Raw genomic sequence first — 25,124 nt, forward strand, 5'->3', positions numbered from 1 at the left:
TGAAGAATTAAAATGATAACCTTATTTTAAAAATGGCTTTGGCCTTTCAACTTACATGTTGGAGTTGTCATATTGTTTACTTGTGTATTTGTCTATGTTGTCAAAAGTATGTTTTTAAGAGACCCTCAAGCTTATCCCATTATATGTGCTATGTCATTATAATATCCCTTTTCCCCCATGTGAGTTTGTGATATTGAAAAATAAATGAGGAAACAGGAAAATGGAGAGTAAAATATCACTTTTTTAAAAAAGGCCAATGAAGATGTAGCTTGGGTGTATGACAATAGGTGCCCTCATACTGAACCCTGGTGTCACACTTAGCCATCTAATCACAGGCAGCTCTGGCCATTGCCATCCTCCCCCAACTGAATCCGGCCTTCACAGTAACCTGTGCCACATGGCTGGTGGCCAAACACGACAGCTCTAACTACAGAATGGGGCAGACACATACAAACTTAGTTCCCCCCAGCCCCCCGGCCATATCTCCTCCCTGAAATTGAGAGTCTCAAACTGTTAAACGAGGAGATGTCCCACCAAATGAAAACATGAAGGAGAGAAAAGGAGGCTCTTTTCCAACAATGGGGAGTCATTTTTTGTTCAGGAAGGTGGGGCTGAAAATAAGTTCCCAACTAATCCAGCAATAAAAACGTGTGCTAATAGAAGCAATAATAGCAAATGGTACCATGTCATAGCTATTGATTGATTGAAGTTACTGGTTTATATTCTAATCTCATTACATAAAAATGTTGAATAATAAATAGCAAGAAAATATTCATAGGAGACTAGTGTAGAATCACAACCTTACTAAGATACTGAGACAATCTAAACTTTCCCAAGCTCTGTACTACTCTCCAGTCAAATTTTTATCATGGACATAGATTTATCCTTACCTTAGAGCAGACATTGTACCAAGTATGCTAAAATATTCACTAAAACCACATTAACAAGGAAGCAGTACATTAATAAAAACCCAAGCCTGCAAATTAGAACTGAAGGCCAAAAAGATTATTCTGAAATAGTCTTATTTCATATTTCAGTGGATATATGTATCCATTCAAAAAAGCTTCATAAATGGATTCATGACTACATCAAATATATATCATGTTTAGGGACACTACTAATAAATTTATTTGTACAATTATTAAGTATTCACTTTATTTTTAGATGTGAAAAAAAAAAACCTATTGCTATCATACTAGACATCAAAGATAACCATAATACTTGGAGAAGTTAGAAGAAGGCATTCTCTTTTTATACAGTACATTTATTCTTTGATAGCACATTGGCTATTACAGGGGCGAGTTTCCCATTCTATGACTTACGTAGATTTCCTCAATGGACTGTCAGGCCCCAGAGTGCAAAAGCCACATGCTAGATGGTAAAGTGCCCCACACTCAGGAAATAGTCTATCATTTACAGAACACATGAACATTCATCGATTCATGGCTTTAAGTGAGTTTATGCTTTTATCTCCACAGCTGATTAATGTCATTTCTTTCTGAGAGATGCTAGGCCAGTGGTATTTGTGGGAAGAGGAAAAGAAAACATAGATTTTAGAGTAAAAAAACCAGCAGTTTATATCCCAGCTTTGCCACTAACTTGTTACAGGAGCTTAGACAAAATATTTACCCTCTCATGCTTCTCTTCATATTGATAAAATGAGGAGAGTGATCTACCATACACAATTATTATGGACTAAAGTATGTATTTAAAACACCCCAGCACAGAGCTTGCTACCCGCAAAGTGCTCAGTACATGCTTGTTCCTTTACTTTAGGGCTAAAAGCCAAACTTCAACATCATAAGAATCAAGACATTTAACAGAAAAATGTAAATAATCTATTTGTGCAAATCAAGGTGAATAAGCTAAAGAAGAAATGAAAAAGAACAAACCAAAACTAAATCCTCATTACATTTCCAATGTGAAATTTTAAAGAACTAGTTTTTCCCTTGTCATGATAGCTCTCATTTAAGTTATTTTGTAACCACAGAGATGCACAGTGATTTCAATAGCAATTGTCATGTATTTTAGATCTCTGGTCCCCAAGCCCCAGGCCACAGCCTGATACCAGTCTGTGGCCTGTTAGGAACCGGGCTGGGCATCAACACCTGAGCTCTACTCCCCGCCACCCCATCATCCCCAATGGTCCATGGAAAAACTGCCAGGAAAGTAGGAATCAGGGACACACAGGAGGAAGTGAGCAGTAGGCCAGGGAGCTAAGCTTCATCTGCATTTATAGCCACGCCCCCATAGCTCACATCACCGCCTAAGCTCCACCTACCCCCCCCCCCCAACCGCTTCATCCCGTGAAACCAGTCCCTGGTGCCAAAAATGTTGGGGACTGCTGTTTTAGATAACCCATGCCATGAAAATATTTTATGTCTGAATTTTTAAACTGTTAATTGACAAATGTTTATTGAAAGCCAGATCTAGATTAAAACTGCTGAAAAAGTCTCAGGAAGGTGAATATAATTTCTCTGTGAATCATAAATAGATTTTTTTTTTTCAGAATAGGATGGGGGTATAAACGTTTTGGTTACATGATATGCTTTTGTGTAGTTTGAGTCAGTTATATGTGTGCCCATGACCACCAAGACAGTATACATTGTACCCATTAGGTGTGAATTTACCCCCCTCCCGCCTGCTTGGTTTCCGTTGAGTTTTACTACCATATGTGCACATGGGTGTTGATCAATTAGTTCCAATTTAATAGTGAGTTCATGTGGTATTTGTTTTTCCATTCTTGCAATACTTCGCTTAGAAGAATGGTCTCCAGTTCCATCCAGGTTGTTACAAAAGCTATTAGTTCACCATGTTTTTTATGGCTGAGTAGTATTCCATAGTATACATATACCACATTTTATTAATCCCTCATATGTTGATGGGCACTTGGGTTAATTCCACATCTTTGCAATTGTGAATTATGCTGCAATAAACATTTGAGTGCATGTGTCTTTCTGATAAAATGATTTTTTTTCTCTCTTTGGGTAAATACCCAGTAGTGGGATTGCTGGATCAAATGGTAGGTCTACTTTTAGTTCTTGGAGGTATCTCCATACTATTTTCCGTAGAGGTTAACCTAGTGATATTTAAAAACACTAGTTTTCAAAGTTTAAGGTCCATCTGTTACACTTTTTAAATTTTTGATAGCTGACTCTGTTGTGTTTTCTAATCCCTCATCAGATGCACAGAAGTGATGTCACAGTGGTGGTGTTTTTCATTATGCCTGCCAAGACAAATAATTTCAATGTGGAAACCCTGAAAGGACAGGCAGTGCGAAAACAGCTATGGTAATCTCACATCCTATGAATGTTCTCAAGCGATAAGTGTAAAGGGATTTATTTTTTTAAGCGCATGATCTCTGATGTATCTCCTTGAACTTTGTTTTTTCTTTAAGATTATTATAGCACAAATACTACTTGGCTCTCTACTCATTGTGCTACCACTTAGATTATGTAATGCCTATAACATTATAGATGTTATACAAACTGTGAGATGAGCTACCCTGGAAGCAGCAAGCCTCTGCAGAAATCTTTAAAGATAGGTCAAAAAATTTTTTTAACTTTTTATTGTGGAAATTTAAAAATATACGCCAAAGTAAAGAGATTGGTACAATGACCCTTTGCATACTCATAGCCAAGATTCAACAATTATTAACTAAGTCCTGTCTTGTTATAGCTATACCTCTGTCTACTCCCCCTCCCTGTTCTCTACCTTACTCCAATTATCATCAAGAAAAAAATTTTAAGCTTGTTGGACTGGTCACAGTGTTCTGTTAAAAGCTCTGGAGATTTTAACTTAAGCTGAACTAGCCAAACAGTAAAATAATAGAAGAAGCTATAAAAAAGAGACCTGTAATCTCAAAGAATGTTGACAAAACAACAGCATTGCCATGACCAAGGTTAAAAATCTGTGATACTGTTTAAATTGTAAATCTTTCCATTCCAAACAGGGACATTGCACATTCTGTGAAGGAAAAGTTTGGAAAAAAACTCTATGATGCATTATTAAGGTAGGTGCTTGGAATACTTAACACTTCAAACATCTAAGTCTTCACTGTTCAAACTTAACAATTTAGGCACTATAATGTATTTATTTTGTTCCAAATATAAAGGAATTACTAGCCTATGAAGATGTGTTGTATCATGGGAGTGGTATTTTATTGTTCATTTGACAAAACTTGTGAACAGCTTGTAGAAATGAGAACACACTTATATTTGCAGACAGTTTCTATTCAGTGGGGAGCTCATTAAGGGTTAATATGTCAATCTGAAGCTGAAGGAGATTTCATGAGACTATTTCAAAATATATATTGACTTAATATATGAATATTAAATATAATGTATTTATATATTAAATCTATATTAACATGTTTACTTTATTAAAACATTATTAAAATAAATAAAATATTAATATATAATTTATGTCTGAAGATTAGGAAGCACTGAATTAGTGCCAGCTGTTTTTGTTTTTATTATTAACATTGTTTCCCCCACAGAGGAGAAATTCCTGACATGAACAATATTTTAGATCGAGATGACCTAACAATTATGAAAAGAGCCATCTTTTCAACACAGGTAATAAGAAAAAAAGTGCCTACTATTTCCCCTCATTATTCAAATCAATCTACTTCAATATTTTAATTTATTGGAGTGTGCTAATTGGGAACATTTTTAGACCTGATAGCTAGAAAAGACATTCTCACATGGTCACTTAAATTATGATTTTGTATGTTTTTTCATGGGTGGTTTTAAGGGCTCCTTTTTAAAATCTCACAAAATGTCTTTCCACTCACAAAATTCTTTTGAAACCAGTACATCCAATTGAAAAACTGTGTATAGTGTAATAACAACAAAAAAGTCCTAAATATTTCCAAAATTATAGAATTTGAATCACAGCAGAGAAAATATGAATGTTTGTCAGTCAAGTAATATTATCGCAAAGAAAGGTAAACCAAATATGTTAAGCATGCAACAAAACTCTTGTTTTAACAATGAGATATCAGGTACTGGAGGATAGCTCTGCTAGAAGAAACCAGTAAAGGCTGTCTTGAGTCAGGATTTCAGGACACCCTTATACTCCAAATAAGTCCCAGAAGCAGTCATGAAGTCCAAGCCTTTCATATAGTGGCTGCAGATGAAAAGCAAAAGCTGTTCACAGTAGGCAAAGGAAAATTTTCAACCCATTATCTTGAAACACACAAAACTTAGTCATCATCGTTCCTGTCATCTCAAAAGACTGATGGCATAAAGGTTGGGTGAAATGTCAAGGACATATTGTTGAAATTAGTCACACTTATTAATTATTTCCACAACTGACATTTCCTTCCCTCTCATTCAGCGACAGTCACTGCCCCCTGTGACCACTCACAACATGATTGATGACTCCACGGATCCCATCCTCAGCACCATTAGACGGATTGGACTTTTCAACAACCGTGCGGACAGAGTCAAGGTAGAACTAATTGTTTATGGAGGGCACATCAAAATTATGTAGAATATATTTTTTGAGAATTTATTAGAAGGCTCCCTTAGTTGTTTTGATGCCTACCAGAAATATTTTAAGTATTTCCAAAAAGAATTAATCCAGATTCTTGTCTTCAGTAATTAGCATATAATGAATATTTTTACATCATTCTTAAAGATTGAAGCATATTCATAGCTTTAAGTTATAATTCTAGCATTCAATTGCATTGTACAATACTGTCCAATAAGCATCAGGAAATGACTGAATTTTTAATAATACCAATGTATTCTAAGAATTACTTAGAATGAAGGAATCACTGATATTAACATGAATTGTGTTTGTTTCTTCCCAATAAAGTTCAGCATAAGGGGATAATATGAGAAGCTTCTACTTTCAGAGAATGTGGCTAACGATGCTTTTATGTAATTTTCTTTTGACTGGAGTTTCTATGGTGACTAGGCACAAGGTAGTTGCTGAGGGCATTTATATGACTGAGACCTGGTTTCTGCCACTGTGGAGCTTAGTATCCACGATGTCTCCTGAGGGCATGTGATGTTTCAGCAGTGGTTCCAGGTGTGGGTGACAGTGGTGAACATGTGAACAGATAATTGCTTATCTCTGTTCAATTCCATTCACCCAGGTTCAAGTTCAGTTGCCATAAGCTTTTACCAAGCTTTTCAAGGCCCCGCACTTTCCCTCCTTTCTTTCACTTTTAGTAGATCACCTAATTGGGAATTTAGTGGGTTATAAACTGCCCCCCCCCAATGTCCCTCCATGTTGGTCTGGAATACAGATTTTGACCTATTCTGACTTCTTTTCCTTCAGATTCTTAGGACTGTTCTAGGATCTCAATCCCTCCTACATGTGTGGTAAACTTGCCCTATCCATTTACCCTCTCTTCTCTTGTTGATTTATTTCTTAACACTAGTTCCTTCCCTTGCTTTCTACAAATATGCCTTACGTTTCTCCACTTGGGAAAACAAACAGAAAATTTGCCTTAACCCTGTTCCCCCTGGATGTTTTTAAACGTTTTCCCTTTTCTATTTTCCTCTGCAAAACTTCTTAGAAGAAAAATAGTCTATTCTTAAATTCATTTCTCATGTTTCATTCACTCCTTGATATAGGCATGAGTGGACGTAGTAGAGGGAGACAAATTAAGAATCTACTGCAAGAGTGCAGGTGGGAGATGATGAGGGTCCCTTACAAAGGCTGGAAGTGCTGGAGAAGACAGAACAGTGGGAGAGACAGTTGCATGTAGAAAAGTTCATACTTGGTGATCAATGGATACTGGGAGTGAAAAAGCAGGAGAAGTCAAGAATAACAGCCTCCTGATTTCGGTATTTAACCGACGCTTTCTGAAAACTGAGGAAAGTCTTTAGCAGAAGCTGTTTGAGGGTGACACCATGAATTCAATTTTTGATGGTCTGAGTTTGAGTTACCTGTGGGATATCTGGCTTGAGATGTTTGATAGGCACTTAGAAAACATAGGTCTGGGGCTTACAAGGTGACGGTGAAGGGAGGTGTGGGTCAACGGGCGGTAGTGGAGCCCAAAGAACGATGACCCTGACACCCTCAAAAACCAGGTTGAATGAGTGGAGAAAACTGGTGACCCAGGGAAACCTCAAGATATAAGAGGAATTTAGAGGAAGAAAAGTCAAAGTCAGGGAGAGAAAGAAGGAGCAAAGAATAAGAAGAGAAAAATATCTCAGAAATCAAAGTAGGATAAATATTCACAATGGCAGCAAGAACTCATGATACAGCATTAAATAACACAAGGAGTTTATAAATTATTCCATGCTGTGCTATCCCATTTATTTCAAACACACACACACACACACACACACACACACACACACACACACACACACACACACTTTAAACATTGCCTTGTGTCATAGAATCATGAGCAATTTTTATTTTCTGTTTTGTGTTTGTGTATTTCCTGAACTTACTTTTTTTTTTTTTTTTTTTTTTGAGACAGAGTCTCACTCTGTTACCCAGGCTAGAATACCATGGCATCAGCCTAGCTCACAGCAACCTCAAACTCCTGGACTCAAGTGATCCTCCTGCCTCAGCCTCCCAAGTAGCTGGGACTACAGGCATGCACCACCATGGCCAGCTAATTTTTTTTATAAATATTTTTAGTTTTCCAGCTAATTTCTTTTTATTTTTAGTAGAGACGGGGTCTCGCTCTTGCTCAGGCTGGTCTCGAACTTCTGAGCTCAAACTATCCACCCGCCTTGGCCTCCCAAAGTGCTAGGCTTACAGGCGTGAGCCACTGTACCCGGCCTATTTCCAAACTTTCTACACCTAGCACACCTCCTGTAATAAGTTACATCCCTTGAAATGCAGGAACGTATGTACCATGGGTGCACCATCCCTCACATTTTTCAGTAGGATTGGATCCACAGAGACTTGTACCTCACTGCAGAGTGTGTCAGCATTGAGTTGGCCTCATTCTGATATAGTTTACCCTGATCCTTGTCAATTTTTTGTCTCTTGAAAAGGTAAGAGTAGGGGCAAGGAAAGCCTCTTATTTCCCTGCAGATTTCTGTTTTTGTCGGAAAGTTTTATGTCATACTTATATCCAAATCTGTGGATCTGTCTCTGAGGATCTGTCTGGCGCCTGGCACATGTTAGGTACAATAAAAATACAGATGGAAGGGAGAGTTGAGAGAGGGTGAAAAAAAAGAGGGATGCGTCATGAGGCTGGCAATGGTTCCTGCATCCCTTGCTCTTGGGAACACTGAGGCTGGAAGGTCCTTTGAAACTGGGAGCTCTGAACCAAGAATGTCTTGCTGATCTATATTTAAATTTTTTTTTATATCGGGGAAACCATCTTCCAGGAATGAACAAGTACCTTATTTCCTAAACATATTAAACACTTTGATGCCTCTGTGTCTTTGCTGATGTCATTACCTCTTTCTGAAATACCCTTGTCTGTCATTCTGACAATTCCTTTGGGATCTAACCTAAGTCATTATTTCCTTGCACCTTTCCTTACTACACATTCCTCTACTCCAGACAGGAACACTTGTATTCTTATCTGCATTCCCAAGATGCTGTATATCTACTGCAATCATAGGATTATCGCATTAAATTGTATTTTAAAAAATGTTATGTGTCTATTTCTTTAGAAAGACGATGAGCTCTTTGAGGCAGCAATCATGTCTTGTATGTATCATCTCAGTTTGGGTTCTCTGAGGAGCAGATGCCAAGTCAGGATTAGATATGCAAAAAGACTTATTAGGGGAAGTGCCTGTGAAGGATGAAGAAGTTAAGAACAAGAAGAAGTTAAGAACAGGCAGGGAGATGCAGGTCAGATACCTACAAAGAGAGAGCAGGAAGGAAGGATAGTGTAGGAAGAGCCAGAGACCACAGCCCAGTTCTAAAAATGTCTCAGCCTCTCTTCTTCTTCTTTTCTCTCACTCTTTCTTTGCAGAATGGAAAGTGAAGTGTATTAAATAAAAAACTAGAATTAATAAAAACTAGCAAATATACAAAAAATATACACACAGCAGCAGCACTTGCAGGGACTCACAAAGCAGAAAAGCAGTGGTCCAAGACTACTCCATGTGGCTTGCCAGTTAATGGAAGAAAAGAAATACACACACACACACACACACACACACACACACACACACCCCCGCATGCACGTACTCTCACATGTATACACACAGAAATAAAAACAAAAATAGTTTTCAACAGTACAATCTACAGCTAACACAAATTCAGAATTATTTCACAAAGCTTCCTTTCTGTTTTTTAATTTCAAAATGTTAAGGGGGTACAAATGGTTTTGTTACATGGATACCTTTTATAATGCTTAAGTTGTGACTTTTTGTATGCCCATTACCAGAATATTGTTCATTGCACCTGATAGGTAGGTTTTACCCCTCCCCTCTTCCCTCCTTTCCTGATTTCCTATGAGCTTTACATCTTTTTGTGCCCATGTGTGCCCATCAATTAGCTCCTAATTATCAGAGAGTATATGTGGTGTTTGATTTTCCATTCTTGAGATACTTCACTTAGGACAATGGTGTCTAGTTCCATCCAAGTTGCTGCAAAAGACATTATAATCTTCCTTGCTTAATGCAAAGATATCTGATTTTTGTGTGTAGGTGTAAAATTATTTACTGTTGACTTATTTTAAATATATTAGTGTTACCACATACAACTTTTTTCCTGTATTCAGCAACCTTTCCATTCTCTTTTACCTTCATGTGTACCTTCCACTTACCAAAATATTTTCAGGTTAGCAGACAGATGGGTGCCTTGTTCTATGGACAATTGAATGCAACAGTTTTAATAGGGATTCCTGTTAATAGCCACAGTGATTCCCCAACCAAAAGTTGCCCATTAAAGGAATCACCTGTTGGGCAGAAATGGGTTGGCACTGGTACTGATCTCTGCCAGTCCTGGCAGATGTACGAACAGCTGCTGCAATAGATGCAGAGGGGAGGCAGCTGGGATTGTCAGTCAGGATCAACGGGGCCAGCATCTCTTGAAGGAAATCTCAGCTGTATTTCCGGGGCTGCCAGATTTATAAAGACTGTAATGGTGATAAAATAGTCCTACATGCATAGAACTATAAGGATTCAGTAAAAATTAGGTGCTGCACTAAACACAGTACCTGGCACACCATAAATGTATAATAAATATTAGCTTTTATTAGTACTTAGGTCAGTTCCTGGCACATGATGGGTGCTCAGTGATTTTTAGAAGAGTGTGAAGAGAGTTTGGTAAGAGTAGAAAAATGTGGATTTATCTTTTCCTGCAGGATTGATAAGATGTTTTATGAAAGAGATGACATGTTCACTAGATGTTGATAGACGAGCAGTAGCTCATTGTGCAAATTACAGGAGAGAGGGCTGGCCAGGGAGAGGAAAAAGTAGATGAAAAGGTACAGACATATCAAAGCACGTGGCTTCTGTAGGGCGAATGGAGATGGAAGTTTGTCTCAGACAAAGTATGTTTATGCAGTTCAGCTCATGAATGTTTTGAGATGTTCATTTATTATTATCATAAAACAACCACACACAAAAAGAAAAGTACAGTTTCTTCTTGACATTTAAAATACACTCAAAGCAGTGAGAGGAACTTTCATCTATTCAGAATTAAGTATTTTACTTTATTAATAGAATTCCTTAAAAACTTAACAATAACTAGTGCCAGGCGCACTGTCTGGAGAATGGTCACGCTTGAGGCTCTGACTCAGGGGGATGGGCGGGACACGGACAATGTATATAACCTGAGCTTTTGTACCCCCATGATGAGCTGAAATAAAAAACAAACAAACAAACAAAAAAACTTAACAATAACTTAGGCCTGTAATAATATAAGTACCTATTTGATCACTTGCTTATTTTTTGAACTCTATAGAGTGGTTCTTAACTCTCAGAATACATTAAAAAGTTTTTGATGTGAATGTCATATTTGATTCAGCAAATATTGCAGATTATTTTGAATTTGAATTTGAATTTATCATCTGTCCTGCCTTAGCAATGTGGTATGGTGAGGAAAGCCCAGACTGCAGATTTCAAACCTTGACCCTGGGCTTGGCAAACAAACTAACTTCCTGGAACCTTGTTTTCCTTCTGGGATAAATAAAGAGTCAGACAAGTTTCTGTTTTAGTTTTATTTTGTTTTGTTTTGCTTTTCCTACTGATCTAGGGCCTGCTGTGAGCCAGGTGCTTTGCTGGGGGCTTTTGTATACAGGATCTTATTTAGTCCTCTCTATAACCTTGAGCTGACCTCTAACATCCCCTCCTCATCCCTGGGCTTCGGCAATTGGCTGTTTTAGGACCAGAGCAGCTGTTTTCTTAATTTAGCTGTGATGTCATTCTGTTTGGCTGGGAGCAAAGTGAATGAGCCATGGCATTTTCATGTTCCAAAAGGGGCTTTGGAGAGTACAACTTTTCCCAAGCTTGTAAATGCCAAAGTAGGCACAATGCTTTTCAAATCCCCTTTTCTCATTCTTTGCCAAAGAGAATACAATAGGCCACCAATTTGATGATTGCCCAGATACAATATCTGTGTCTTTTGTCTCTTTTTCTAGTTCAGTACTTTGCACATAATATAAACTCAAATCATGCTTTATGGAAGAAAATATTTCATCCATTTTTACTTTGACATTTTGTGATTCATGTGGTTGAATAAATCATCATTTTTGGTACTGGCTTTGGACATTTTATCATTTTATTTCTTCTTAAGTTTAATTTATCTCCTATTTATACATCCACTGAGATACAACTAATGCTTGTAATATCCTTGTGGATCAATAGGTTAAAACTCTCCATTAAAATGAAGGCTTCAGACTATTTTCTGTCTTAACACTTGGCCTGTGATGAGATTATAATGTGAAAAAATCAATTTAAGATGAGTAATTCATTGGCCCTCTTGATGTCTTAGCTTCTTTCTAAAATTAGGAAAATGAGAATGTCTACTCTACCCATTGCACAATGCTAAAATTAAATGAGGCAATATATGTGAAAGTTATTTATAATATTGTCTTAGGCCATTTTGTGTTGTTATAAAGGAATACTTGAGACTGGATAATTTATGAAGAAAAAAAGTATATTTTGCTCACAATTTTTGTGTTTGGAAAAGCTGAAGATTGGGCATCTGCTCAGGGCCTCCAGCTGCTTTCACTCCTGGCAGAAGGCAAAGGGGAGCCAGTGTGTGCAGAGACCACATGGTGAAAGAGAAGGAGAGAGAGGAGAGAGGAAGGAGGATGTAGGTTCTTCTTAATAACCAGCTCTCAAGGGAACTGATAAGAGCTAGAACTAACTCACCCCCAAGGGGGCATTAATCTATTCATGAGGGATCCACCCCCATGACCTAAACACCTCCCATTAGGCCCCACCTCCAATGTTGGGGGTCAACTTTCAACATGAGATTTGAAGGGGACAAACATCCAAACTACAGCAAATATATAAAGTTTTATACAAATGTTGTTATGATTATAGTTAATATCCAGATTAGGGTTTTTCTTCAGATTATTCTCTTTGGAAGAATATATACTTATTTCATGAATAAAAAATGAAAAGCATACTGTGCTTGTTATAAAATAGCTTCTTTGTCATCTTCTTTCTTTTTCCCTTTCTTTCTAGAACAGTTTTAAAGCCATTAGGTGGGGCAACACAAGGCAGGTATCTGCACTAGAGTGGGGAGGGTGCTGTGGTCATCCAGAGAAAGGCATCAGAGCCCAAGTGGGGTGAGGAAGGTCCACGCAGTGGGGGGCAGCCTAAAGCACGTGTCAGAGCCAGAGTGGGGTGAGGAGGGCATCGTGCATGTGAGGGAGTGGCAGTGGAGAGGGACGAGTTATGTAGAGGGGACTGACCCAGTAAGTTAAAAATTAAAGACAATGGAAACCAGGAGTAGGGGTGTGTGTGTGTGTGTGTGAGTGAGTGAGAAAGGGAGAGAGAGAGAAGGTATGTGAGTGGGTCTGTGTGAATGTGTGTGTATTCTTCATCTCTGTCCACCGAGAGGGCCCAGGGGAGAAAACAGTTGAATAACAATGAACACACCTAGCAGCCAGGTCTTGGTTTCTAAATACCACGCTTTACTGAAGGGAACTCGGGCTCCATTTGCAGAAATGGTTGATTCTAGGTCTGTGGCAGGTGAAATACAAGATGAGCCTGGAACTTCCTGTGTCAAAATCAAAGAAATGCTCAAAGAATAGTGGAGGCCTGTTAAACGTATACAGAAACCAGCTTGAAGGGGCTCCTGCTGGCCAAATAATGGAAAATTTGAATATCAAAATAAATAAGGATAGTCATGAATTAGAATGCACTAAATAACATTAACCTTTTGAAGCTATGTGAATATTCCATAAGTCCAATACAAATATTAATTGATTAAACTGCTATCCATCTGATAAAGGGCTGATAACCAGAATCTACAAAGAACTTAAGCACATCAACAAGAAAATATCAAACAACCCATTAAAAAGTGGGCAAAAGACATGAACAGAAACTTTTCAGAAGAAGATAGACTAATGGTCAACGAACACATGAAAAAATGCTCAACATCTGTAATCATCAAGGAAATGCAAATCAAAACCACAGTGAAATATCACCTAACTCCAGTGAGAATGGCTTTTATCATAAAGTCCCAAAACAACAGATGCTGGTGAGGATGCAGAGAGGAAGGTACACTTATACACTGTTTTGTCTGTGGAACTGCAAATTAGTACAACCTCTATGGAAAGTAGTATGGGGATACCTCAAAGAACTAAAAGTAGACCTACCATTTGATCCAGCATTCCCACTACTAGGTATTTAACCAAAGGAAAAAAAGACATTTTATAAAAAAGACACTTGCACTCGAATGTTTATAGCAGCACAATTCATAATCACAAATATGTGGAAACAACCCAAGAGCCCATCAATATATGAGTGGACGAATAATGTGGTATATGTATGCCATGGAGCACTACTCAGTCATAAAAAAAAAAATGGTGATCTAATATCTTTTGTAACAACCTGGATGGAACTGGAGACCATTCTATTTAGTGAAGTATTGCATAATGGAAAAACAAACACCACATGTACTCAATACTAAATTGGAACTAATTGATCAACACTTATGTGCACACAGGGAAGTAAAACTCAAGGGAAATCAAGTAGGTGGGAGGGTTAAGGAGGGGATGGGTAAATTCACACCTAACAGGTACAACGCACACTAACTGGGTGAAGCGCACACTTATAACTTTGATTCAAACTGTACAAAAGCAAATTATGTAACCAAAATCTGTGTACCCCCATAAAATTCCGAAATAAAAAGAAAAAATTAAATAGGAATGGGATAGTCACGTAGCTTCAAAATAACCTCCCCCAATATTTATTAATAATAATGATGGTGGAGGTGTGTGGGGGGGAGGGAGGTAGGAAAAAAAATAATAACAATGCGAAAAAAGAGTAACTTTACAGTGGAGAAGCCAAAAAGACATGGCCTTAATCAAGAGATCAAAATAAATATCATCAGTAATGAGAAAACTATAAATCCTATACCACTTGATAAAATGCAATGAAAAGATCACAGCATCACTTCTGAGATATATCTGCCAACGAAGTATAATTTCAATCTAATCATGAAGAAGCATAAGACAAACTCAAATTGAGAAACATATTTCAAAACAACTATAGTCTTCAAAAACGTTAAGGTCATGAAAGCAAAACAAAGCCCATGACCTCTTCCAAATAGGACGCTAGAGGGATGTGACAGCTAAATGCAATATGTACTTTTGAACCAGATCCTTTGGTTTAATGAACACTATTTGAACCACTGGAGAAACTTGAATGTGATTTATAGATTAAATGGTAGTGATGTATCAATGTTAATTTCCTCATTATTGTGTTTATATTGTGGTTATGTAAGAGAATGCTCTTGTCTGGGAAATACACATTAAGTACTTGGGTATGCCCACATTAAGTACGTGGGCATGAATTCAGCACCTTACAAATGGTTCTGGAAAATATTAATTCTCTTCATATTGTACTTGGAACTGTTCTGCAAATTTGCAATTCCCAGTACTTTTAAACCAGATTTTATTTATTTTTAATAACTACTTAGATATGGGCAAGGCTGAGAGAGAATCTAATAATAGCTCAATGAGAACTGTAGTAAATAGGAGAAATAGGAAAATTCATTCACACAGTTACAAGTTAAATAGCTGTTCTATCCACACCTTTGCAATTCCAGCCTTGCCCTCTCTTGTCTCTGCCTTTGCGGACATTACAGGCAGGGTGGTCCCAGAACTGGATCATACCAGCACACAAGAGCTGATTGTTAAATTTTCAGAAATTTTGTGAGGCACTTTTAAATACAGCCATAGTTAAAAATTAAATTATAGAAATCAATTATATTTTTTAAAAGATAAAGCTCAAAATTCACCACATCCAATTGTTTAGTACATGTCACTATTAACTATATTCTTGAGGTTATTTTTGTCTGTTGCATCCATGTGGTGCAAATGCTCTATAATGATGTGCTACTTCTCCCTTCATCTCCTGGTTCAGTGACTTCACTTTGGGAGCTTGAAATTAGCAATGGTGGGAGCATTTGTAGAGTGGAATAGGCAAACACTGCAAATCATGGCTTGATTTACTGTGCATTGATTTCTGGACTTGAGAAAGTGATGGAGAAGTATTAATAATGCAGGTTAAACTTTAAAGTGTGTTGTATCTGTAGCCATTATATTGTGAATGGCACAAAATATTTTTTCAGTGTTCAAAAACTAATATCCAGCTGAGCAAAAAAGTCACTTGCATCACTAATGAACCTGTGAAGTTCCGACATGTGCCCCCATTATATTTCACTTTCTTTTACTCATTAACAAAGGAAATCAACCAACATTTATGTCAGAGCTACACTCAGTCATCATTTGAAACCATAAGTTGGTTACAAATATAAGATTTTGGCAAAAATTTTAAAAAAGCATTTTGTGAGAATTAATTGACTATATAGAATTCACAGTAAGGAGTATTGTATATGCACATTTTTAAGAGACTATTTTTAAGAGCACTTCTAGGTTCACAGCACAGTTGAGCAGAAAGTATTAATACAAAGAGTTTCCATTTACTCCCCATCCCCAGGCATACATAGCCTCCCCGTTATCAACACCCTCTACCTGAGTGGTAAATTTGTTACAATGGATGAACTACATTGACACATCATCACCCAAGATACACAGTTTACATTAAAGTTCCCTCTTGGTGTTGTACATTCTGTGGGTTTTGACAAATGTATAGTAACATGTATTCATCATTGTAGTGTCATGCAGGATAGTTTCACGGCCTTAAAAATCCTCTGTGCTCTGTCTGTTCATCCCTCACACTCTTCTCAATCCCTGGAAACCACTCATCTTTTTACTGGCTCCATAGTTTTGCTTTTTCCAGAATGTCACATAGTTGGAATCATACAGTATGTAGCCTTCTCAGACTAGCCTTTTTCACTTAGTAATATGCATTTAAATTTCTTCTGGTTTTGTAGCTTGATAGCTCATTTTGTTTTAGTGCTGAATAGTAGTCCAGTGTCTGGATGTATCACAGCCTATTTGTCCATTCACCTACTGAAGGATATCTGGGTTGCTTCCAAGTTTCAGCAATTATGAATAAAGTTGTTATAAACACCAGCACGCAGGTTTTTGTGTGTGTGTGTTTTATTATTTGGAAATTGTGTGCCATACATTATGTATAGCATTAAAATTTATAATAAATGTATGTGCAGATATATATTTATACTTCAGTTTCTCAGTTCTTAAATACTCACCAGCATGCACTGCTTACAGGCCATGGTAAATACTTTGGCTTTTCCTCTGAGTGAAATGGGAAGCTGCTGAAGGATTTTGAGCAGGGGAGTGACTGACATGTTTAAAGGATCACTCCAGTTGTGTTGAGTAGAGACCCTTTACCTGAATAGAAGCGGGGAGGAGGAGACAGTTGCCTAGGTGAGAGAAGTGGCTTGAGTGAAATCCTCCAGTGAGATCTGATCTAGATGAGATTTCTAGAACATCTTTTCTGTCTCTCTGTTCCATTTCACTTGGGTAACTCGTGCTTGGGGCATGTGAGAGTGATTCATTATATAGCTCCCCTCTTCCTTGCTCTCCTTGGGAACAAAATGATAATTAAGATAGGAGTCAGCAATTAGAGAACCAAATATAACCTTTATTACAGATAGAGAGAGGTTAGGTTGGAGAATATACTTTAGTGTGAGAGCAAAAATGAGCATGCTAACTCCTTATCCTCTAATCTAAGCCTTGGGACTGTGGGAGTGAGGAGAAACTTGCCCTTTCCCCTCAAAGTTTCCTGAAAGATCAACTCAAAATTAAGGCAAATTAATGAAAGAGGTTTATTTATTTGGGCATGGGGAGAATCAGAATGATTACCCAATGGGATCTAGATATTTTTACACCTGCCTTTTGGAGGGGAGGGGGAGATGAGGAATATAGGTAATTCTGTTTAGGGGCAATAAATGTTGTTAGGGAGAATAAATGGATACCAGGGAGAATGAATGCACGAGGAGAAACAGATTGACTTGTAAATTAACCTGAGAGGCAGGTATTATGTTTACAATGATTTGGGCCAGGTCTGGTTGCATGCTTGATTTTCTTTCCTGCAATATAGTGAGATAAAGGGAAAGGAAGGGAAGGGAAGTCCATTGTTCTTTTGATGGGTCAGTCTAGTTTATGCAGATAGAGGGAAAGCCCCTTCCAATGCCTTTCTATTTCGAAGGACCTTTAATTCAAAATATTCTTTATACCAAGACTCATATTTTAGGGTGAGATTTCCTGAGCTCCTTCAGGATCTGAGGGTAAATTAAGTCTGCAGAGTAGATACTCTCACAGAATGGATAGACGAGAAAAAAACCACCTATGATTTTTTTTCTTTTCTTTTTTTTTTCTTATCTCTTTTTTTTTCATGAATCTAGAAAACAAGGATTTTATAGTATGGTATTGAAATAATCTAATTGTAGGAGATTTTTCTCTTTACTTTCTTCTTTTTCTCTTTTTTTATTAGAATTTTCCTTTTTTAGGTGATTTTGCACCCAGAGTTTCTATCCTCCACCAGCCCCTTATTGCCCATGGACTATGAAGAGTTTGTACGAGGTTGTCATCTTGGAGTATTTCCGTCATACTATGAACCCTGGGGTTATACTCCAGGTATGTGACATGTATTGATTGTGGAATGTTTTGGATTTTTGTTAGTATATTGTTTTATATGCATGTATATAATATTCAAAGGTGATGTGTAATTTCTACTTAGGTTTTGATTTTTCAGTCTGTTTTGAAAATGATTTTGGTTGGATCTATCTCAGGGGTTGATTTTATGCTTTGTAGATTCTGACCTAAGAATAAGGGCAAAGATTATATAGGTATTCCATCTGAAGAGGAAGCACTTTTCTAATATCTGCATTCTTATCCAAGAATTTGAATATAGAATTTTAAATTCTACAAAAATAGGATACTATAATCTTTACAATAGGAGTGACATGAGGACACTGCATCTTTTATCGTAAGGTCCAATTCTATTGTTCTATATTTCAACAAGAATAATTTGCCAGCGGTTGTAAAAACATTAAATTTCTTGAGAGAAATAGACAAAGGATTGTTACTTCTTGAAACATAACATAAAATATATTTGTCTAACTCCTCTAGCTATCTCCCTTGCAGTTCTAAAACTTGACATTGGCATCAATTTCACTTTTGCAAAGGTGGTGTCTTCTTACTTATGAAATGCCCCCATAAATATCTTAAATTATTTGTAGGAGAGTATCTACCTTTTGGGACACATAAAGCACACATTTCACTGATGAACCTGACACTTTGTTATTGACCTTGTTCCTGTTATTTCTGGTAAGCAATGCAGTTTACTATTTGAAGTGTCATGGATAGAGGAGCACAAAACCAAACGCATGGGTGACTGCGGCAATGTGGGAAATCATTTCTGTCAGGAAAAGAGAATGTGTTAGAACCAGCAGCCGACTTTCCTCCCAAATGTCATTTTATAGGGTAAAGTTAAACTTAACCTCCCAAAATGATAGGGGAGATGTGTCTAATGTTTTAAGGTGAGGATCAAAGAAGATGTTATAAAAGATAAGTATTAATAGATAAGGAAAGGAGTTCGTGATGTACTCAGCAGTGAATGAGTCATCCTGTGTTTCACATTAACCAAAGGGAGTTGGTAGTGTTACAACTCTTTTAGAATTTGTCTAGCAGGTTTTTCGGTCCTTACCGGAAAACCCTAAATTAAAAAAAAAAAAAAAAAAGGGAGTTGGTCACTGTTCACCTAACCTACTGTTACAGAAATAATGAGACTTCTGGTGGTATAAATTTGGAATTAACATATTAGATTTTTTTAGAATAATCTTTTTATATGATACTACATCTAATTCACTCCAGAAAGTATTCATTAAAGTCTGTTCTGTGTTTTGAGAAAGATTAATGAATATAAGTACTTATTTTATTAAATTCATCCAGTGGACATATGCTAAGTTTACATGGGTACCTGGAATTTTACTACGTAGGGTATTAACAGATATTTAATAGAAATTGAGGATCTGTGAATATTCATGGAGTTATAGGGAATATTTTGTACACAAGTGTATGAGAATTTTTGTAGAGGCAATTTCTAGAATTTTCATCAGACTCTCAAAAGTGTTGATAACCCCTGTCCCACCTTTCTTCCCTCCGCCAGCCCTAAAAATTAGAGAACCATTGCTTTCTAGCTAAAGAGCTAAACCAAGATGATATATGTGCAGAGCAAGAGACAATTGTATTTGTAAATACAACTTGTATTACTTTAAATTGTATTACTTCATGTGTAATGGGAAGATTTCCTTTTTTCATCCATCTCCACTCACCATCCAAGAGTAATTGCATAATTAAATATAAATTCCTTGTTAAAAATGCAGACATCCTTACAAGGACAGAGGCTTATGCCTGTAATCTTAGCACATTGGGAGGCTGAGGCAGGAGGATCACTTGAGGCCAGGACTTCAAGATGAGCCTGGACAAGAGCAAGACTCCATGTCTACAGAAAATAGAAAAATTAGCCAGGTGTGTTGACATGTGCCTGCAGTCCCAACTACTCAGGAAGCTGAGGCAGGAGGATGGTTTTTAACCAGGTGTTTGAGGTTTATGGTGAGCTATGATGCTACCACTGCACTAGCCTGGGCAACAGAGTGAGACCCTGCCTCAAAAAAAAAAGCAGACATCCTTGAGAGTTATAAGATTTTTTAAAAGACGTATCAGTTATTTTCTGGAAAACAAGTTTTGACTAAAAGGTAAGGGAGGATTGAGAGAGTTCATGGGTTCATTGAGCTCCCAAGAAAAGTGGAAGTAATATGTGCCGAGGAAGATTTATATAGAGGAAGAAGTTATTCATGTCCAAAATACATTGAACCTACCCCATAAACTTCCCAAGTAATTAAAGACAGACTAGAATGGAGCAAAAAACAAAACCAGCTAGGGTTGGAGAGGAGTAGAATGTAGCAGTTCTGAGCAAGAACTCTGCAGCTGGGCACCTGGCTTCAAATCCCAGCTCTACCAAGAACCCTGGTTTTGTGAAGTTGGGCAAGTTATTTAACTTCTCTGTGCCTCAGTTTTCTCACCTGTAAGGTGGGGATAATGATAGCCCAACTTCAGGGTTGTTGAGAAGATTAAATAAGTTAATGAGACATGGAAAGAGCTTAGTCAGTGCCTGGCACAACATTGCTATGATTAGGAGGACTAGGGGCTTTTTCCTCCCCTGCATGCATATGAAGATATAGGAGTTGGTCTGATGCCGCGTTTTTGTCTGTTTCTCCTGGCAGCTGAATGCACTGTGATGGGTATCCCCAGTGTGACAACAAACCTCTCCGGCTTTGGCTGTTTCATGCAGGAGCACGTAGCTGATCCTACTGCTTACGGTGAGGTTTTTCATCATTAACCCAACCCTGGGAGACATGACCTCTAACCAGACAAAGCACTGGGTCTTCACAGAGCCTAACTCTAAAGCTACCCTGATAATTAAACTAATGTTTATACTTCTTGTGTAATTAAAAGTATATTTAATTATGTGGTCCATAGATAGCATAAGAATGCTATTAATATTAAATCTATTGCCCAAAAGACAAACCGCAAAAAGAATGCAAAACCTGGACAAACATTCCCACCCCCTTTTTTTATGAACTCTGATTTGGCCCTCTACTTCCTAGAAGTGATATTACAATAACCATGGTCTTAGAATACACATATTGGTCATTATATAGAGAGTACATGTATTATTATTATTAAAAGTCAAGTTAGCAAAATTACATAAATTATTTAAGATAGCAGGAGAATTTGTATATCACCATCTCTCTGTCCGTGTTGCCTAGCAGCAAGAAGAGTTGGAATGGGATCGATTCTCTGCCTACACATTGCCAGTTCCCTGGGTCTTTTACACTTGCACTGTTACTGTTCTCTTTCCTCGGGCTAGAGCTGTGCTTTTTAGCCATGGCTACACAGTGGCAACATTAGGGAGCCTAAAAAACACTGATACCCAGGTAGAGTCTGTAGCTCCCTGGAGAATCGCCGACACAGTGTACCCCCAGACTGCCACATTTTTTCAGCAAGATCCACTCTGTTGGCTCTGTGTAGGTGATTGTTGTGAACTGTTAGAAGGTCAGAGAAGAAATAAAGCCTTAGAAGGGAAAAGATAAAGTGGAGGCAATAGCTGACTTAGGGAGTGGATGATGCAAACGGTCTTTGATGGAATCAAAGAGACAATAAAGAATAGAAGAAATGTTTGAGATTAGCCCTGCTTTTACCTGTGCTCTGGCTTTTGTGCTCTTCAGGTATTTACATTGTTGACAGGCGATTCCGCTCTCCTGATGATTCTTGCAATCAGCTGACTAAGTTTCTCTATGGATTTTGCAAACAGTCACGCCGCCAAAGAATTATCCAGAGGAACCGAACTGAGAGGCTCTCAGATCTTCTGGATTGGAGATACCTAGGCAGAGTAAGGAAGTTTTTGATAAATACAGAGGACTACTTTAAAAATTCTGGACTCTACAAAAGTGCTGTTTCTGGTCATAACCTGTAAAGTCAATTCAAAATCATAATTGTTAAAATCTCAGTGTTTTCATGTACTTTTTAAACTTAACATGAGTTTGCAAAGTCCTAAACCCAATTCTTCATGTTTAGTTTGAGTTCATCCATAATAGCAAGTCCCTCAGGATCTAGCACTAATTTTACTAGTTATTCTATTGTCAGTGCTTAACGTGATGCATTACAGGTATGCAGAAACATTTTATGAAGTTGATGAAAATATCAAGAGAAAAGTCCCTACTTGGTTTCACTCCAGAGAGATAATGTGGTCGTATTCTTCAACTGCAGTGGGGAGTGGGGATAATATTGTTCCTCAAAATGACAAGTACCGGAAATACCTCCTTTCAATAGTGCAATAGGTTTATAAACCCATAGCTTAGCACTGGATGATTTAGTAATAAATCAATCTTCTTTTCCTTCACTTAATGTATCTGCTTGCATATTGCTGAACTTGCCTGGCCAAATGCTGATAGATGCTGCCGTGGGCTGAGTATCTACACACCCTAATGCCGGTGCTCATTACAATCTGGATGATTAATTTTATTGCCTTCATTTTATAATGGAGACAGAAAGACAAGCCAATCAAAAGTTATGTTTCTTACCTAAGGTCTGAAGCGGGATTTATATTTAATTTGTCTGACTGTTCAGACCCCATCTTTTTTCCACGCCATACTGCTTCCCTGTGGAATGAAACCAGCATTTTCATTCACCTTAGCTCTCACCTCAGAGCTCGGTATGGCCAGTATGGCTGTTCTCCCCCTGATTTTTGCAGTATTTTTTTCTTTTTTGCCTATGCATTGAAAAATAATAAGACTATAAACTGCCACTTATTTCCTGATCTTGAACTTAGAGTAAATATATTCTGCCACTTTAAAAAATTTAGATATTTCACCTGAAGTCCCAGTTACTCAGGAGGCTGAAGCAGGAGGACTGCTTGGGCCCAGGAATTTGAGGTTGCAGTGAGCTATGATGACGCCACTGCACTCTAGCCCAGGCCACAGAGCAAGACCCTGTCTCATAAAAACAAAAAGTAAAAAAAAATACGTACTTCAGAACTTAGAGAATAAAGCCTTATATAATAACTTGGTTATTAAGATATCTCTTTTGTGTTTTAACCTGTGGATTGGCTTTCTATCAAAAGTATTACCAGCATGCCCGGCACCTGACATTAAGCAGAGCTTTTCCAGATAAATTCCACGTGGAAACCATATCACCACCAATGGTAAATATTTAATATATTTTTTATTTGTTTTGAAAGCAAAATTTCTTATGTATGACAAGTTCTAACAGTACCTTTTACTTTGGAAGTAACTAAGTACACAGCTATTATACTTTTTCATAGTGTTGAATCAAAGCAAAGGATAGAGGAACAAGCAAATTAGACTATCTCAAAGCCCTTGATTCAGAGTTAGCCTTATGTATAGGATAAGTAGACAGCTCATTCGTGCCATTGGAGAAGCACCTCCAAATGAAAACTCTCTCTGCGTAAGTGCTTGAAAAGGCTGTGTTAGATAGCCATTCTTCTGGGAGCTGTTCAAAAATAAACTGGGCTGCTTTAACAGAAAGTGAATTTGCTATCCCAGGAAGTGATTAAATATAGCGTGACCACTTGGCAAGAGTAAAATAGGGTAAATTCAAGCACCACAGGGAGAATTGGACTAGGTGAGCATTTATGTTCCATTTAGCAGTGCCTACCAGGGAGTCTTCTTCTGAAGTCTAACTAGACACTTATGTTCATGAGACTGCCATACGCCACATTTGTCATCGAATTCACTTACAAGGGGAGAAGACGTGAATACGGCTTAAAGTAGGGTAGCATCAGTCATTTCCCTTCAGTGGGGTTAGTCCTTGCAGCAGCTTACACAGCAGTCCAAGAGCTAAATTTCTTTGGCCTCTCACCCACCAAGTGACAGCTTAGATACAAGAAGATAAGACCCATACCATTGGCTGTGAGATCCCCCTTAGCTTAGTAGCTCCATGCCCTACAGGTGCCAATATCTCATGTAAATCTGCACAAATAAGCTTCCATGCTCCTAGAAAGAAATATACCTGATTATAAGAATCATCATATTAAGAGATTCCCCAAAACTCTGGCTCCCCATCAAGTATTTATAGATCCTTCAAGTTCAGATGTAATTTCTCATTTAGGGGTCACTGTTTCCATACAGAATTTTGTCTAATAACACAACTTATATTCTGCCTATAGCAGGTTTCCAGAGGAATGGGGATCTATTAATAGAAAATTAACCCAAGGAAAAATTTGCCCTAGAGAAGGTGAAAGGGTTTTCTTTATCCCTCAATCTATAAATTCCAACTCCCATGTTTATGATTCTACCATTTGGAGAGTTGATTGCTTAGCTTAGAGCTGCTCACTCCACTTGATGATAATTGAGCTATATGCATCCATTTTTCTGCTTATCTACTTATTTACCTACTTATCATATCTAATAAGTATTGAGCACTTTCTGAACCAGGTCCTCAGTGCAGGACTCAGCTCTTTCTTTTTTTTTTTTTTTTAAATATTGCTTACAGGTAATGTATTTGAACCTTAAAATGACTGTACATGTATGACATGATAATAATATATAAAACAACTGAAATACAGAGTGACAAATATCTAAAACACTTTCATACGTCTATCTTCCCATTCGACCACATGCTCTCCTAGAGGGCAGGGATCATGTTTTTCTTCTTGTTTCTTTAGTGGTTTCAGGGTGCCTGCTACACAATTGATGCTCAGCATGTGTTTATCAAACAAGTTAGTAACCTTAAGTAGAAGAGCAATTTGATTAAAACCTAGTGATGTTTTGTCATTAACTGAAATAATAGCAACCGGTAGAATTTTAGGGTCAACGAAATGGCCTGGATTCCAGAATGCCTTCTGTCGGTGGCTTTCCATGGCATGACCAGGCTGCCCATATCCTGCAACTTTGTGGAGAAAATCTCAGAGACTGACAATCTCAGCAATGTAACAGGGCAGTTGAGTTGAAAGCATCTGGAGCCATCACAGACCTGGCACAAATCTTTGCTCTACCACTTGAGTGCTGTGTGACCTTGTGCAAGTCATTTGGCCTTTCTAACCCTC

At 37.7% G+C, this 25,124-nt stretch overlaps 1 protein-coding gene and 1 non-coding gene across 3 annotated transcripts in view; both read left to right on the top strand.

Moving 5' to 3' along the window:
* The window catches only part of GYS2 (glycogen synthase 2), a 55,383-nt gene that overhangs the window by 29,191 nt on the left and 1,068 nt on the right, over positions 1 to 25,124 (top strand). For both annotated transcript variants that reach the window (XM_045554222.1, XM_045554223.1), the window contains 8 exons: positions 3,184 to 3,290; positions 3,953 to 4,012; positions 4,499 to 4,577; positions 5,341 to 5,454; positions 18,004 to 18,130; positions 20,782 to 20,877; positions 21,787 to 21,950; positions 23,181 to 23,261. In XM_045554222.1, the coding sequence (XP_045410178.1) occupies positions 3,184 to 3,290; positions 3,953 to 4,012; positions 4,499 to 4,577; positions 5,341 to 5,454; positions 18,004 to 18,130; positions 20,782 to 20,877; positions 21,787 to 21,950; positions 23,181 to 23,261 (828 nt within the window). The remainder of the gene's footprint in view (positions 1 to 3,183; positions 3,291 to 3,952; positions 4,013 to 4,498; positions 4,578 to 5,340; positions 5,455 to 18,003; positions 18,131 to 20,781; positions 20,878 to 21,786; positions 21,951 to 23,180; positions 23,262 to 25,124) is intronic.
* On the top strand, positions 19,153 to 19,214 carry LOC123640895. Its single transcript, XR_006736129.1, has one exon. It is a non-coding gene; the product is annotated as a U7 small nuclear RNA (small nuclear RNA).

This window comes from Lemur catta, chromosome 6, assembly GCF_020740605.2.
Source record: "Lemur catta isolate mLemCat1 chromosome 6, mLemCat1.pri, whole genome shotgun sequence".
Lineage (NCBI taxonomy): Eukaryota > Metazoa > Chordata > Mammalia > Primates > Lemuridae > Lemur > Lemur catta.